The sequence below is a fragment of the Tamandua tetradactyla genome, chromosome 1, assembly GCF_023851605.1.
Source record: "Tamandua tetradactyla isolate mTamTet1 chromosome 1, mTamTet1.pri, whole genome shotgun sequence".
NCBI classification, from domain to species: Eukaryota; Metazoa; Chordata; class Mammalia; order Pilosa; family Myrmecophagidae; genus Tamandua; species Tamandua tetradactyla.
In genome coordinates this window covers 6,305,185-6,322,285 of record NC_135327.1, presented here as the reverse complement: position 1 = coordinate 6,322,285, position 17,101 = coordinate 6,305,185, and the positions used below count along the sequence as shown (strand labels likewise).

Genomic DNA, 17,101 nt, shown 5'->3' with positions numbered 1-17,101 from the left:
ACCAAGCTCATTCATCCTGTCTTTCCATGAGCTCTTCTCTCTACCAACTATCACAGACCTTTGCATAGTTGGCTTCCTAAACTCACTCACATCTCTGCTCAAATGTCACCCCCACGGAGAGGCCTCTTCCCCATCATTTCCTGGCACTCCATTTGATTAATTCTCTATTGTGTATTTTTTTCCAGTAGACTGTACCCAGAAAGACAGGAGCCTGACTCTCTTATTCATGGCTGTATCCACAGTGCCCAGCATACGGCCATGCTCAGTCAACATTTATTGAACTCAAGAATGGGTGGTTATCATCTGCAGACCCTTTAAAAGCAGATTTTATTGCAGACTGTATGGCCCTGACCTAATCCCCCGCTTAGCCTCAAAGCTCCTTCTGCTTACTGGCACCACCCATCTCCATGCATTTCTCCACGGTTATTTGGAACAGATCTGCAGCCAAGAATGTCATATTTTGCTAATCTCTTTAGAGGGCTGAGCAATCCCTAAGGTCACAGGAGTTGCCCCCTCAGCATCTGGGCTGGCAGTGCAGAAATCTGTACATCCTACCCTACCCTCTCCCAGCCCCCTTGCTTCGCCTCACCTTCCAACAGGTCTGTCTGCCCTGGGACAAGACATGTGGCTCAGTGTGGCATCTTGTCTCCCACACCCAAGCCCCTTTGTTTCCTGGGGCTGGTGAGTTTGAGGTCCTTCTCTGTGTACCTTAGGACAGAACTTGAAGCCTGAAGTTAGATCAGCAGTTCTCAATTCTTCTGCACATTAGCAGCTTTAAAGTAGAGTTGTTTGTATTATTTTTTAATTAAAAAAAAATGGCTGCACTCCAAACCCCAAGATTCTGATTTAATTTGCCTGGGGTGGGGGGCTCAGGCATTGGTGAGTGTTTTCTAAAAGTTTGCAAGCAGGATATAATAAAAGAGCTGGCAAGGATGTATAGAAATGGGGACGCTTTACATTGCTGGTGGGAATGCAAAATGGTACAGCTGCCTTGGAAAACAGTTTGGCAGTTTCTTAAAAAGTTAAACATAAATTTACCATACAGCCCAGCAATTCCACTTCTAGGCGTCTACCCAAGAGAAATGAAAACACATGTTCACAGGAAGATTTCTATATGAATGGGAATAGCAGCATTATTCACAACAACTAAAAACTGGAAACAACCCAAATTTCCATCAACTGGTGAACAGAGAAACAAAACACGGTGCACTATACAGCAATAAAAGAGAACAAGACTACTGTACTGATACTTGCTACATGGATGGATCTCAAAAACATGCTAAGTGAAAGAAACAAGATGTGAAAGACTACATTAGAAAAATCTTAGAATTGTATATTTGAAACAGGTTAATTTCATGGTATATAAATGATATCACAAAAAAAGCTGTTAAACATTTTTGCCACAATCAGGGTTGCAACCTCTGGGTTAGAAGCCAAATTGTAACTGAAAAATCAGAATTTAAGGGATGATTTTGATTGCTGAATCGTTATTTAGATATTCCTTTTTGCTTTCTGGTATATTGGGATAGACAGAGGTAAATATCTGAAATCTCTAAATTGTAAACCAGCCGCCTTGAGCTCTGAAAATGATTATACAGCCCTTAACTTCTGCCCCGGGATTGTAAAACCTTGTGACTAACCTTCATTTGTACGCAGTTGTCCAATTTTTCAACTATAGAGTCTTGTCATCCCTACAGACAGCTCCTAATGTTTATTAATGAAGGGTCTTAGGTCAGCCCAGAACTAACCCACCCCAAGTCCAAAGTTATCTTTATGACCAAGACTGGATCTAACCAAAGTGGATCCACCTGACATGCACAGGAGCTTAGACTATAACCTAAAGCCACCCATACCTCATTCCACCATTTCCTTACATACGTTCTGTGACTAAGCATGTGATCAATCTGCGCATGCTCAATACTTAGAGTCCCCTCTAATTACAACATGTGGAGCCACCGTGCTCATTATCCTGAACCCTGCCCAGCACTTTCTCTAATAAAACCATCAGAATTACTGCAGTTGGGGGAGACAGATTTTGGGTTGCTAGGCCACCCACTCTCCTACTATGTGCCTAGTGATGAACTCTTTCTTTGAAACCCCGGGGTCTCAGAAATTGGTTATTGAGCGCATCAGGCAGAGAATCCATGGCCTTTGCCCGGTAACAAAGTGTCCTAGGAACCCTCTCTGGGGCCTAGTCTCAGCTGGGTGTCCTCCTCCCTTTCCTCTCTTGGTCAAAATTTCCTCTGATCTCAGGCTTGCAGGAAGCTGCCAGTTGTCACTCTGGCCTCTTTTTGGAGAAGTCTGAGATTTAATTCTGCAGACTCAGCTCATAGTGTAAACATCCTAGTCCTTGGCACTCTGCCCAAAGTAGAAAAATGGGCATCTCGGGAAATGGGTGGGTGTGGGGTGAAGATGGGACAACTACAAATACTTCCCCCCCCCCCCCCCCCCCCCCCCCCCCGCTCCCCCTGAGCTAACCTAAACACTACCAGGGGTGGAGCACTAACCCAGGGCAGGGACTGAATTTGGATTCCAAGGTTTTGGTTAGACCTGCACCTCCTCCCCATTCCCTGGCAGTGCTCAGGCCAACCATCCCCATCTCTCCCAACAGGCCATGTTGCTCCATACCTCCAGGTTTCTGCACAGGCTCTACCCTTCCTCTTCCTTGTCCACCCCGTTGCCATCTCTTCTGAAGTCTACTCCTCTGTGTTCTCAGGGCCCTTGGTCATTAACCTTAGAGCGAGCGCTTATCTAATGGCAGCAGAGGATTTGTTTGCGTGCCTGCCTCCCCCACTGTTCTGTGAGCTCCCTGAGGACAGAGTCTGTCTTGTTTATTGCTAGTTTTCAAAGCCCACAGGCCTCATGACACAAACAGGGCCCAGCCCAATGAAGAAAGGGAGGAAGGGAGCGTCACAGGACATCACACACGACAGGTTCAGGAGTACCAAAGGAAACGCCTCACCCCTCTCATCTATTCTTGGCCTGAGTGGCTTCTCTTGTCTGCTCCCAGAACAGCCAGGAGCCACTCCCTGTGGGAACCACATTCTTGGGGTAGAAACCTCCCTTCCACAGCTCTGTTGGGACCCGGCCCACTTGCCCTGAAAACTGCCTTGAGACTGTTTAAACTACAGAATAGGGTCTGTGGGCAGCTCCACCATGGGGTGTGAGATGGAAACAATCCAGTGCAAGACCTGCAGGAAACTTCCTGGAGCCTCCCTTCTGCAACTGCCAGACCTCAGGGAATGAAATATGGGCTCCCTCTCAGCTGCTGCTTGCTGTAGGTGAAGAGAATGCCGAGGTTAAGGAAAACCTGAGCCTGCATGTTTACGTTTCTGCTTTAACATGGAGGCCAGGCTTTGTCCTGAGTTGAGGCTGGGGACCTCTGAGGCCCTGGCAGTGGGCTCCCAGCCAGGATTGCCTCCATAATATTTAGGGCCCAGGCGCAAACTGAAAATGGGGGCTTCTTGTTAAAAAAAATTATTAAGAATGTAAGACCCTCACAGAAGTCTATTTAAACAAGCGTGGTCCCACTTGGAGGGGCCCTGCTTATCACAACTATTTCTCCCAGCCCAGACTTGCTGATTTGGTGAGAATTCTTAGTCCAGATAAGCTGCCAGAGGGCTTGAATGCACTGGGATCTTGGCTCAATCTGGCCTGCCCCATCTTGAGAGTAGATGACTCCACGATCCAGGCAGATTCTGCCACAGCAAGCAGCTCATGCTTTTCCTGGCATCCCAAAGGGCGTTCACTGCCTTAGTGTTCCCGCCACAGAAACCAGAGCCTGGAATAGAAACAGGGATACCCGAAAAGTCACCCAGGCTTAAACCAGTGTAGTCTGTCTGTGGTTACATTTACAGAGGATCAGGCACATCGCTCAGTGTGGGAGGTACAGAGGACAAGCCCCAGTCCCCATCTTTAAGAAGCCCCTGCCTAGAGGGTAGTGACAAGAAATGAACAAAGACAGTATCAGGGGTTTCCCTGTGGCAAAGTTTAATAGTTCCATATTTTTCTCCCATCCCCTAAGGGGCTTTGCCAATACTTCTATACAGAATTACAAGCCCTCACTTTCATTCTGGGCTCCGTGTTTCGGTTGTTTAAATGATCCTTCCAGACAGGTTGAATGAGATTATGTGCTACAGAAAATTCAGTTTTTGAACAAACTAAACCTCTCTTCCTTTGGTCTTATACAGCAGGTGAAATTCTAAAATACAATGTTCTCCTTACCCTTGTATTTTGATTTACTTTAGTCTTGACCACGTCATCTTCATTCTCATCTCTAATTGAAGCCTCATCTCTTTCTCAATTTCTTTAACAGTTGTTGCATGTGGCAATGCTGACTTCCAATGTGCAGAACTCCTACTCTAGGTATTCAAAGTTCCAGGGGAAAATCAGGTTATATGTATATAGCACAGCCTCTCAAAAAGTTGTTACTTTATGGCTGTGTGAACATGATCAATTGCTTCATCCTTGGCCCAATCCCCTCAGCCTGTTTCCTCATGTGCAGATTTGGGATAATTCCTGCTCCCACGGTCTTTTAGAGTATCACAAGGCAAAACGGAGGAATAGGCACTTGGGATTTGCTTATCAATCGTTAAGAGAATCTGAATAATGAATGAGGAAATACTTTGAGAACATAAAAACAAGAACTGATAATTACATGATTTCTATACTTTAGTGTGAATAAGAACTAGCTGGGAGCTTGTAAGACTGAGCACTCTGTAGATGCAGTGATCCCAGCATTTATTATTCAAACCAGAACACTCTTGAGAAAGGAGGTAGGATTAATAATTATGTCAGATCAACAGGCATAAGCCAAGACTGTCCCAGGCAAAACAGGACATGGATGTCCCTGTGTAAGTTTGAGGTGGGGCTCAGGCACCTGATTTCCTACCAAGCCTCCCACCTGAACAGTAAGCTGTGTGAGCAGATACTGCTGCATGTACCACGTGTACATAGAACCAGTATATTTCTGGAGGGAATTGCTAACATTAAGAACCCATGACAACTCAGGTACTGTTAGCTGCTAATAGCTAGCATTTATTAAGCATTCACGACCAGTCAAGTACCTTGCTGAGGTCTTTTATGTGCACCACCCCATTGAATCCTCATGAAACCTCTTCCATTCGAGGAAACTAAAGTTTAAAAAGGGGTTCGACACGTCTAGGGTGGAGGTGGGACATGAACGGTTAGTCTGATCCTGGTCTGTAACTACCATTCACACCCCTCGCTTCCAAGGTTACTGACACCCGCAGCCTTAGTTGGGGTTTCTGCAGCCTCGGGCTCCACACAGCAGGTGGCTAACTTGTCCTTTCCCCGAGCTGCCACTGGAGGTCTAGACTTGACGGAGGGAGGGGAGCTACCGTTCCGAGTCGCTGCCCGCTCCCACCAAAGAACCCCGCGGCTAGGACACGGCGCACCCTAGCCATTGCCAGTCTCGGGCAGCTAACCCATGTGGCCGGTTTGAGGTATCGGCGAGGCTACGAACTGCACTAGCGGCTACTTGTCAGTGTTAGAAAGCCCTCAGACGCACTTACTTGGCCGAAGGCTCTATTTACATCCCTCGTCTTTTTTCTTTTCCTCTATTCAAGAGCATTTATAACTTGTGCAACCTCATTATGGGAGGTTCGAGTTGCATGAATCACGGACACAGGAAATGGCCGGAAAAGTATCCCAGGATCCAAGACAGGGAAGCATTCAGAGGGACAAAGGCACTGTACGTGACGAGAGCCGCGTCCGGGTTAGGACCCCGGTCCCGCCACCTCCAGCGCCCACGTCACCAGGACTCCGCCCCCGGGCAGGCGGGTAAGCCCGAGCCCCCAGCAGCTTCCAAGCCAGCCCCGCGCCCCCTGCTGCGCACACTCAGTCTGGCCCTGCCAACGGACCGCCCACTCGGATCCTCCGGCCCCTGTGGGTGTTGCTGACTGGGGAAACTGAGGCCGGGGTGTTCGTTCCGCCCTCAGACCACACTCCAGGGCCTGTAAAGATATTCCCCCGCTCCTCAAGGCCGAGGGTAGAATAGGAGGAAGAGGAAGGAACCGAAAGCATGCAGGGTCTGAGGACCCAGTCGAGGCTGCCACACTCAAGATGGCGGCGCGGCAGAGCCGAGGTCCCACAGAGGCGTTATCAGCGCATGCGCAGCCCGGAGTCCCGGGCCGGGTCACAAGATGGCGGCAGCGGCGCTGGGGAGGGCGAGGCGGAGGCGGCTAAACGGGCGGTCGAGTAGAACGTGTAGTCGCATCCCCTCGAGTCCGCTCCGGGCAGGTAAGAGCCCCAGGAAGCCATGGTCCCGTTGCGAGCTGCGCCAGCGTCCCGGGATTTGAGACCAGGCAGCGGCAGCCTCTCTGGCGCTTTCCGTTCGGGTTTGCGGCTTGCCCCGTCTCTGTCGCCGCCGCCATCTTAGCCCAGCCGAAGGGTGGCCGGTCCGGCGGCCGGGGTGAGGGAGGTAGGCCTCGAGAGCGCGGGCGGAGCGGCCTCCAGAGCCCCTCCGCTGCCGCCGCCGCCACCGCCTTTGTGTCGGGCTCCGACTCTGAGTCGCCTCAGCCCGGGGGCGGGCGCGCGCGGCAGGGCGGGGGGCGGAGTCCCGGAGATGGGTCGGCGCGCGCGCGCCAAACAGCCCGCCCCCGCTGCGGTTGGGGGTGTGGGGGAGGGAAAGGTGCACGCGCGCTATAGTTCGCCCCTCCTTTCTTTCGCGCGTCCCCCTTGCGCCCGCGCACTTTGCAAACCCTTTGACTCCTCCCCCCTTGGGATGCAGGATTCTGATTGGTGCATTCCCGAGACGCTCCTACTCCATCTTCCTCCAATCCCGGACCGGCCTGTCTTTTCATTTTGGTGGGTTCCTCTCGTTGCACTAATACAGTTGTTTATCCTTAAGTTTCTCTGCACTTCTCAAACTGTGGCATGCATGGGGGTCGAAAAGCTACAGGATAAATAAAAACGTCGTCTTAAAAGTAGCGCCTATCTCTTAGTGTGGACGATATGCTAGACTACGCATCAGGACCAGAGAGGTTAGGGGATTCCTGTTTGTAAACCCGTAAGCTACAAAAGGGTCAGGGACCCGGGTCTGTCCAACCCCAGAGCTTCGGCCACACATTTACTGCACCCGGATCACCTGAGGAATAAAAAAGCTCTATTTTTTTATTTTTTTGCGTGGACAGGCACCGGGAATGGAACCCGGGTCTCCGTCATGGCAGGCAAGAACTCCGCCTGCTGAGCCACTGTGGCCCGCCCTAAAAGCTCTATTTTTAATCATATAGAAATTGGTAAAAATTTCAAACGCTGTGAAATGAAAAAATCAGTTATGATCCCTTCTCTCAGTCTCACTCTTGGGGTGTGTTTAACAATTACAGATTTTTGTGTAGCTCCCCTCGCCATCTCTGAGGCCTAAGATCTGGACTGAGGTAAAGGAATTTGAATTTTTTACAAGCTCCTGGGTGATTCTGATGCACAACTGGTCTTGGAAACACTGCATTGCCCCCATTTGGTGTCGCTAAAGCTGTGCTGCTTGTGCCTCTTCTGGATAGTTCTACTACCTCGTGCATCAATATCATGGAGCGTTTCATGGGGAAAACATATTTAAATAAAGATAAACAAGATGTGTTATTCAATGCGTTTGCATGTTTTGTGTTTTGTTTTTTAAAGACATGATTCAAAGAAGTGTGTCTGTCACTTGCTGTGGGTTTAGAGCTGACCGTGTCTCCAGATCTCTGATGTGTATGCTTGTTTACTTTTCTCTTGGTATTTTGGTTGGCACAATTGGCCACACAATTTGCAGCATCCAATGCAAAATGAAAATGTGCCAATGCAAAATGAAAATGTGGGACCCTCTGTTAAAAAAATTATTAAGAACAAGATGGTGACATCAGAAACCAAGTTCAGGGCCCATCTGAGTCATGAGATGCTCAGGTTGCATGCCTGTGAAGCCTGCCTGTTGATTGGAAAGATTGAAAAATACCACTTTCATCTCCTGGATCCCCAGATGCCCCCACAGGTGCCCTGCCCTGCCCAGGGGCTTTCCACATTGCCCTGGGCCTTTGCCATCGTCCCTGACCTGCAACATTTCACAAGTCTGCGACTGTCTTTCTTTCTGTTTGCTCTCCAGCTGCTGACACAAGGAATCCCCTAGGGCCCCATCCACTACACTGCTGACCAGCCTACCCACCTGTGCTGAGCCTTCCTCCAGGCAGGCCTCCCTCCTGCCTCTGTGCGACCCTGTGACGTGGGGGTCCATCCTGCCAGAGAAGAAAACCTTCTCATGCTAGCATTGCAGACCCCAGAGGGTGAGAGAAACGGACCATGCCCAGCCTTGAAATCCATGGCTCAGCCCCCACAGCACTGGGATTCCCTTCTTCCCGGAGAACCAAGGCAGCTAGTTTTTTCTCCCCTTGTTCAGTGGTTCAAAACCTTTTCGTTGTCAAGGTCCCCTTTTGTTGTATCTATTTCCTTTTGCCTTCTGCATTTTTATTTGCCAAATGAAATAACGATTTATTTTTCCCTTTCTAAATTAAGAGACATCTATAACTAAGTGTAAAATAAAATCACTGTCTCAGCAATTCTTTTGATGTTGTCAACAGGCAGTCAGAGCTTCTGATCAGCATGAGCTAACCATTGTGACCACACTAAGTCGATAACATTTCAACAAGCAAAGATAATTGGTGTTTAAGCTCATCTTTGTGGTCTTATCTTGGGTAAATGCTTAATTTCTTTTGGGTGTGGTGACATATTGAAAAGAGCTTTAGCTTCAGCAAGCCCATTTCATTTGGACTCCTAGGAGTCCAGCACTCCAGGCTGGGAGCTGCTTTGGTTGTTGAGGCTTGTGCTGAATGTGCTTTGGGTGGTGGTGTCAGGGAATACAAATCTGAGGAATCTGGCCTTGCTTGTGTTTAAAGTAAATTTTTACTGTAGGATTAGGAAACACTGAATTAGGTATTCCTTTTCAGTTCCATTGATTCTTTTAGTAACAGATTGTTTTCTGCCCTGTAGTGTATACTGGGCAACCAAATAGATTCCATGCCTTCCCCAGCTGTGCTTTGTTCCAGTTAGGAAGCAGAGAAAAAGAGGGTCGCTCTTGTAGGAAGCCTTATTCTCTCATTTGCCACATTGATGCTTTGTAAATATTTGCAGAATAAATTGAGGTCCTATAGGAGACAGATACCATGCTAAGCATTGGAAAGAACTGAATTGGACCCAATTCCTAGTCTTGGAGTTCTGGTAGTCTAATGAGGAGTTTGTAACCCAGTTGATAACCAGACCATCTGAGTGCTAAGATAGAGGTGTTCATGGCCCTGAGGAGTGCCTCTGACCACCTACCAAGGAAGGCTTCCTGGAGGTGAGCCTGGTGTCAAGCTAGGCAGAGAACTGAAAAAGGGTATTCTGGTCTGGAGGAACAGCAGGAGGGCACCCATTTTACTCTTGAAGAAACAGCACCATATACCCAAGGGCTCCTTTTGTGGCACCATGCTTGCCCTCTAGGACAGGACTGGATTGCCCTCTAGAACAGGACTTTCCTATCTGTGGGTGGTACAGTGGGGTCCTCAGTGGATTCTAATTGGTGGGTGCTGGGTGGAACTGACTTCCGTGCCCTGCTGGCCCTGACAATATTTGGTCTTCTATGTGGCAGGTCCCGTGTGGGTGCTGAGATGGCCAATGAGAACCATGGCAGCCCCCGGGAGGAGGCATCCCTGCTGAGTCACTCCCCAGGCACATCCAATCAGAGCCAGCCTTGCTCTCCAAAGCCCATTCGCCTGGTACAGGACCTCCCAGGTACTGACGAGACAGTGGTGGGAGTGGCAGGGGGGCTGATGGCACCCAGGAACAACTCAGACCCTGGTGGGTCTCTGTGCTCATTTCCAGAGGAGCTGGTGCATGCAGGCTGGGAGAAGTGCTGGAGCAGGAGGGAGAACCGTCCCTACTACTTCAACCGATTCACTAACCAGTCACTCTGGGAAATGCCTGTGCTGGGCCAGCATGATGTGATTGTGAGTGTCAGCTAGGGCAGCGGTCTCAAGGCAGCCTCTGGTTTCTAGGCCTTCCCCAAATGTACTCTGAGCAGCTACTGTGTACCCCAGCCCTGTGCCAAGACCTGGGTATACAATGACAGGCAAGACATAACATCCATGTTCTCTATGGAACTTCACTGAGATAGGAGAGCAGATAACTATGTTAGTGTTTGATATGGAACTTCTGCCTGTTGGGCATTATACCAGCGATGCAGTTGTGAACATGTTAGACGTGATCTCTGTTCTCCTGGAGCTCCTGGTCCACTGGAGGGAGACAGGCATTAAACAAATGATCAGTTAACTGTAGAATTATAATGGTGGCACTTACAGGAAGAATGGTGGGTGTTACAGTATATCAGAGGACCTGACCTGGTCTGGGAAGGGGATGGGGCAGGCAGAGCTTCTCTGAGAACTAGTAGCGAGGTTAGCTAGGTGAATGTGGCAGGAGGGAGAAGAGCATTCCAGAAGCTGAGATGTCTGTGATGGGGAAGTACAAGCAGGAATGTGGGCTTTTGGGCCCATCTCACTGGGCACAGTCAAGCCAGGTGGCACCTCCTTTTGCACGTAAAGAAACTGAAGCTCAGGGGAGATGACTAGCCCAAGACCTCACTGTTAGTAAGAGGCAGAGCAGGGCTTGTAGCTTGAAGTGACTTCAAGGCCACACTGCTTACACCACACTCATATTCTCGATGTCTCCAAAGTACTTCTAACCACAGTGTCTTGCTTTTTAAAATAAGCATTTCTTGAGTTTTTCCTTTATTTTTTACTTCATTCTGGTTCCTAAGGAAAACAAAACTGAGCACTGATTCCATGCTAGATGTTAAGTAAGTTGTGTTCACTGATTCTTCTAAAGGGCAAGGGCCTTCTTAGCCTGGCCATTTTGAAGGTGGGGGAAATAGGAAGGGCGGTAACTTGCTCAGATTCACAGCCAGTGAGACAGGCAGGAGTGGAACTCAGGCTCCCTGCTTGAGGTCTGGTCTTCTCCACCTGTATCCCAGCCCCCTCTACCCTTCTCAAAGAGCTGGAGCAGGGTGTGGGAGGGCATCAGGATTCCTCCGTCCTGGGGCTCCCAGGCCACGGCCCTGGTTGCAACTCTGCTGGTCTCTCTCCACCAGTCGGACCCTTTGGGGCTGAATGCGACCCCACTGCCCCAAGACTCAAGCTTGGTGGAAACCCCCCCGGCTGAGAACAAGCCCAGAAAGCGGCAGCTCTCAGAAGAGCAGCCCAGCGGCAATGGCGTGAAGAAGCCTAAGGTGAGTGTCTGCTTGCTCGCAGGACCTGGCTGGTAAGTGCTAGCTCAGACAGGCAACCAGCAGATTCCTTGCAAGGGCTGAGCCTCAGCATGTTGGTCAGGCGGGGGTGCTGGCACTCAGCTCACTATATGCTCAGAACATTGGAGCCTATTTGCTGAATTTCCTGATGCCTCTGTGGCTCTTTTGCTTCAGATTGAAATCCCTGTGACACCCATAGCCCAGTCGGTGCCCAGCTCCCCCAGTGTTCCAGGAACCCCAATGCTAAAGATTTGGGGTACATCCTCTGAAGATAAACAACAGACAGCTCTCCTGCGACCCACTGAGTGAGTCCTTGCTGACCAGCTCAGGGACACCCATTACTGACAGCCAGCCTGTCTGGGACTACGGGATGGTGGTGGTGGGCAGGGCACCTCTCTCTCCCCTTTCTCTTCTCTCCTCATCGTTCCTGTGTGTGCTCCAAGGGTGTACTGGGATCTGGACATCCAAACCAATGCCGTCATCAAGCACCGGGGGCCTTCAGAGGTGCTGCCCCCGCATCCCGAAGTGGAGCTGCTTCGCTCTCAGCTCATCCTGAAGCTTCGGCAGCACTACCGGGAGCTGTGCCAGCAGCGAGAGGGTAGCTGCCTCCCAGGCCTCGGCCTTTAGAAAAAACTGGGGGTTGGCCGGGTGGACTTGGGGATGGCACAGTAGAACCTAGAGGTTAGGGGCAGGCACTATGGAGGGGGCACACCTGCTTAAGAGTCCCAGCTCCACCACTTGGCTCTGTGATTCAGGACTCATCTCTTACGCTCTCTGTACCTTGGTTTCCTCATCTGTAACACAGGCAGAATAGTAACACCTACTCATAAGGGTGGCTGAGGTCAGTGACAAGAATAATTCACACTTCCATAGCACTTACTACATGCTGGGCACTGCTCAAAGCCCTTTTACAAATCTGTAAAAAGGCATCAAAACCAGGGTTATTCCATGGAGGAAATGAAATGGGTAAGTGTTCAATAAACTGCAGCTTTTATTTATAGTTAGTAAGTAAATCTGCTCAGCTACTGGGATGTAGAACCCACTCCTCCTTTCTTTACTCTGTAACACTTAATAACATTCAAAGTACTAATAACCAGAATATGCTTTGCAAAACAGTCTAGGCTCTGATCTTCCAAATAACTGGGTCCATGTCCTTTATGCTTCTACCTCTAATTGCCACCATGATGCCTCCTGTTTGCCAGGCCTCAAGAGAAACTCTTGACTAAATGTGGACCTTCATCAGCTCTCCTGTCCTGCAGGCATTGAGCCTCCTCGCGAATCTTTCAACCGCTGGATGCTGGAGCGCAAGGTGGTAGACAAAGGATCTGATCCCCTGTTGCCAAGCAACTGTGAACCAGTCGTGTCGCCATCCATGTTCCGGGAAATCATGAATGACATTCCCATCAGGTACAGCCTCACAACTGAGGACCTTTGGGTCATTTGGTTTCAGTGCAGTTATGTATAGAAGGGCTCTAACGTCGCCCACTCTAACCTAGGCTATCCAGAATCAAGTTCCGGGAGGAAGCCAAACGCCTGCTGTTTAAATACGCTGAGGCTGCCAGGCGACTCATCGAATCCAGGTTTGGCTCTCTCCCCTCCTGCCCCAAGCAAGATGGGTTTGTGACTGGAGCGGGGCAGGAGGCCATCTGACCCACTCTCAGGGCTCTGCCATTGTTGGTGGCAGAAGACAGAACAAGGGCTGTGGTGTGAGTCAAGGGGCTGATTCCCCTTTGCACCTAAGATGCTGGTGGGTGGGTGGGTGGGTGGGGTTGGTACACGTTTCCAGCCGGCTGATAAGGGCTGAGCCATCTGCCTCTCCTGCTCTCAACTGGCAGGAGCGCATCCCCTGACAGCAGAAAAGTGGTCAAGTGGAATGTGGAAGACACTTTCAGCTGGCTACGGAAGGACCACTCAGCCTCCAAGGAGGACTACATGGTGCGTAGCCCCCCCGAGCAAGGCCATTTTAAAGCCTCTGTTGCCACTTCTCCAAGAAGCCCTCTCTGCCTGTCCATGTTGGGCAGGGCCTCCCCTAGCAGCTTGTTCTTATGTAGTGCAGCAGACCTTTGACATTCAGCCGTCTCCAAACTTTTGATGTTTACTTAGGTTCCCAGCTCTCTCCCAAAGTTCATTTCTGTTAAGATTCTTAATGGAATCCTATGCTTAGCCACACACAACTTAATTTTTCAATGTAATGATTGTTCAACCTCCCTTGGGTAGATTTCTGGAAACAGATTGACAAAAATTGCTTTCTCTTGTGTGTGTATTCATATCGCAATTAAGAGCTACCACCAAATTTATTTCCCTATTCTTAATGTGTCTAAAACAATACTTTTCTGGCCCAAACCCATCACTTCTTAAACCTCTCCACCAGCACTAGCAATGGGCTTTCTTTTCAGGGCCATTTTTCACAAGAGACAAGGTTGGGCACTTCACCATAGTAACTGTGTACTTGACACGTAGAGAGTGGAAAAGGTAGGTGTACGCACTAGCCAGAGTGACTCATTTTCACTCCTCAGCTTCACAGTTGTGATTAGCAAAATTACAAACGCCTGCAGTCATCCTTGCAAGTAGCTGAAAGCTTAAATTTTAATTGTGCAATACCAGAGAACCCCTATTTTGTAAATGTCTCTCTTCCCAATAGACTTGCAAGCGGTTCGTAAGTTGGGGACTGTGCCTGGTTTGTTCATTTCCACAGCTATTATATGGGATCTGGCACAGTATAATGCCAACAATAACTGCTAGCACATATTGGACTCTTACTGTATGCTGGGTCTTGGTACACCCTTAATGGGAATGGTCATATTTAATATTCAAATGGCCCTGTTCCCTTGATAACTGAGAAATAAGGCTTAGAGAAGCCAAAGGATATGGACACAGCTAGTAAGTAGGAGAGGCAGGTTTCAAAACGAGGACTGCTGGAATCCACCAGCTTTGCAATTACCTACCCTTCCTTGCCAGCCCAAAAGTGGTCCTTTGGTCTCCCTCTAGACCCCTGATCAGGAGTGTCTCCTCAGGATCGCTTGGAGCATCTGCGGAGGCAGTGTGGCCCCCATGTTTCAGCCGCAGCCAAGGACTCCGTGGAAGGCATCTGCAGCAAGATCTATCACATCTCTCTGGAGTACGTTAAGCGTATCCGTGAGAAGCATCTTGCCATCCTCAAGGAAAACAACATCCCAGGTAGGACAGGTGTAGGAGGGCTGTCTGTGATGGCATCGACAGGCCCTGAAGGAACAAGTTGAGCTGGTGGTTTGGGGAAACCCATTTTTTTGGCAATTATTCCCTTTAGTTTGAGGCTATATTCTCTGATTTAGGGGGGTTCAGCTCTTCTCTAAGGAACAGGGAGAAGTGATGAGGATAACAGAAGTTGGTAGAGAAAGATCCTTAAGTAAAGCGTTATGACTGTTAGGACAAAGGCAGTATACTTCTGGTATCCTGCCTGGCTGCAACGCCCAGACCCTAGCCTGCTTATCCACCCATGTCCCATGCTTCAGAACTAAGCATGTTGACACAGACCGCCAGTTCTCCCCTGTCAATAGCCTGTTTTGTTCTTTTCTGTTTTGACTTTGTGTTCCCAAAGCTGACTGAACCAGTTTATTGGTGTGGAAGGATAACTCACCACCCTTTCTTCCTGGGGGGATTCATTGGGTGTGTGCAATACTGGTACATACAGGCACTGAAGCTGCTTGGGGTGAGAGAGAGCAGAGGCTGGGGCAGCCCGGCAGCCCAGCCCTCACTGCTGTCCTGCCCACAGAGGAGGTGGAGGCCCCCGAGGTAGAGCCCCGCCTGGTATACTGCTATCCAGTCCGGCTGGCCGTGTCTGCACCCCCCATGCCCACCGTGGAGATGCACATGGAGAATAGCGTGGTCTGCATACGCTATAAGGGAGAGATGGTCAAGGTCAGCCGCAACTACTTCAGCAAGCTGGTAAGAGCCAGGGGAAATGGTGGAAGAACAGCCTAGCCAGTGGAAGGAGTTAGAGCCCCGGATCTTTGTTGATCCAGAATCCTCAGCAGGAGGCCAGTGATGAGGGCGCAAGGGAGCACTGTTGAAACTACTGCTTTCTCTCCTACAGTGGCTCCTTTATCGCTACAGTTGCATTGATGACTCTGCCTTTGAGAGGTTCCTGCCCCGGGTCTGGTGTCTTCTCCGACGGTACCAGGTACAGGCATGGAGCAGCAGGGGCTTGAGGGGGAGCTCTCTGGAGGGAGCAGGGAGGCTAAGCCCAAGACGCTGACCATGACCGCCCTGCAGATGATGTTTGGCGTAGGCCTCTATGAGGGGACAGGCCTACAGGGGTCGCTGCCCGTGCACGTCTTCGAGGCCCTCCATCGGCTCTTCGGCGTCAGCTTCGAGTGCTTCGCTTCGCCCCTCAACTGCTACTTCCGCCAGTACTGCTCTGCCTTTCCCGACACAGACGGCTACTTTGGCTCCCGCGGGTGAGAGCCATGTTGGCCAGCTGCTTTTTTTTTGCTTTAAGGCTTTGGAGTCGGGCAGTCTCAGGTGTAGTCTTCACCATTTACCAGCTCTGTGACTTTGGGCATGCCACTTAATTTAACTCTGGGAGTCTCGGCTTTTCTGGCCCTGTGGGTAGACATGTCACATCCCTAACACGGCCTGTGTGTTTCTCAGTGAATTAGCTCAGGTTTGGAATGGCAAGTGATAACACAGACCTCAAAGACCCTACATACTAATGGGGGGAAGAGAAGATGAGCAGGTAGGAGAGGAAAGAACAACACTGACTGCAGGAGGAAGAGGAGGGCAGGCTGTCAAGAGGAGGAAAGCCCAGCAGCTGGGGGAAACCCTGGGCATGGTCTGTGCTGTGGCAGCAGCAGGGTCAGAGCCACATTTCCCAAACCCCAACTCCTCCAGGAAGCTTGGTGGTCTCAGGCATCCAAGCCTCCAAGCTTCTCTGTCCTCATCCCTTCAAGGGAGACGCACATGCCTCATCCCAGGCTGGTGTCAAAGGAAAAGAGATGCCCATGAAAGGTGGATGTGGGCTTCTGGCCTCACGAGGGTTGTCTCTTCAGTCCTGAGTGGGGTTGGCCCCCACTTTTGGTTGGGAATTGGATCCTGATGGGACTTAGAATGCTCACGTCTGTCCCCAGGCCCTGCCTGGACTTCTCCCCGCTGAGTGGCTCCTTCGAGGCCAACCCTCCGTTCTGCGAGGAGCTCATGGATGCCATGGTCTCGCACTTTGAGGTAGGTGTGCCGCTGCTGCACGGGGCCAGTGGGCAGGAGTACCAGCCAGCTGAGGGGAAGCCCCTGACATCCATCCCATGTCCCCCTCCCACAGAGACTGCTCGAGAGCTCTCTGGAACCCCTGTCCTTCATCGTGTTCATCCCTGAATGGCGGGAACCCCCGACCCCGGCGCTCACCCGCATGGAGCAGAGCCGCTTCAAACGCCACCAGCTGGTCCTGCCTGCTTTTGAGCACGAGTACCGCAGTGGCTCCCAGCACGTCTGCAAGAAGTGGGTGCCCAGGGAGGGTGGACCTAGGAGGCCCCAGCTGGGCCCATGAGGCCAGGCCGAGCCAGACCCTGAGCAGCTGCCTTTTCCCCACAGGGAGGAAATGCACTACAAGGCCGTCCACAATACAGCTGTGCTCTTCCTGCAGAACGACCCTGGCTTTGCCAAGTGGGGGCCCACGCCCGCCAAGCTGCAGGAGCTGAGCAGCGCGCACCGGCAGTCAGGCCGCAGCCACAGCTCTGGCTCCTCCTCCTCTGAGGCCAAGGACCGGGACTCGGGCCGTGAACAGGGTCCTAGCCGCGAGCCCCAGGCCACTTAGCACGGTGCGCGGGGGAGGGCCGAGGGGTGCTGGTCTGGACTGCTGCGACT

The 17,101-nt window shown here is 50.7% G+C and overlaps 2 protein-coding genes across 6 annotated transcripts in view; one reads left to right on the top strand and one right to left on the bottom strand.

The window, feature by feature from the left end:
- PLTP (phospholipid transfer protein) overlaps nt 1-6,536 on the bottom strand; it is a 20,811-nt gene extending 14,275 nt beyond the window's left edge. Inside the window, exons 1-3 of one of the 3 annotated variants that reach the window (XM_077167808.1) lie at nt 5,535-6,536; nt 4,225-4,361; nt 2,629-3,781 (exon numbers count right to left, since the gene is read on the bottom strand). The gene's annotated coding sequence lies outside the window, so the exon portion shown is untranslated. The remainder of the gene's footprint in view (nt 1-2,628; nt 3,782-4,224; nt 4,362-5,534) is intronic. The other 2 variants (XM_077167806.1, XM_077167809.1) reach the window with 2 other exon arrangements.
- PCIF1 (phosphorylated CTD interacting factor 1) lies at nt 5,800-17,101 on the top strand. Of its 3 annotated transcripts, XM_077167796.1 has the most exons (19): nt 5,800-6,261; nt 6,752-6,828; nt 8,099-8,276; nt 8,571-8,684; nt 9,617-9,759; nt 9,850-9,974; nt 11,111-11,248; nt 11,441-11,571; nt 11,710-11,864; nt 12,526-12,673; nt 12,763-12,846; nt 13,102-13,201; nt 14,281-14,443; nt 15,018-15,190; nt 15,339-15,425; nt 15,518-15,702; nt 16,372-16,465; nt 16,560-16,735; nt 16,829-17,101. In XM_077167796.1, the coding sequence occupies exons 5-19, from the start codon at nt 9,636-9,638 to the stop codon at nt 17,049-17,051; spliced, it is 2,106 nt and encodes a 701-aa protein (XP_077023911.1). In that variant the 5' UTR covers nt 5,800-6,261; nt 6,752-6,828; nt 8,099-8,276; nt 8,571-8,684; nt 9,617-9,635; the 3' UTR covers nt 17,052-17,101. The 3 variants fall into 3 exon arrangements, with proteins under 3 accessions (XP_077023911.1, XP_077023914.1, XP_077023913.1); XM_077167799.1 differs by lacking the exon at nt 6,752-6,828; XM_077167798.1 differs by lacking the exon at nt 8,571-8,684.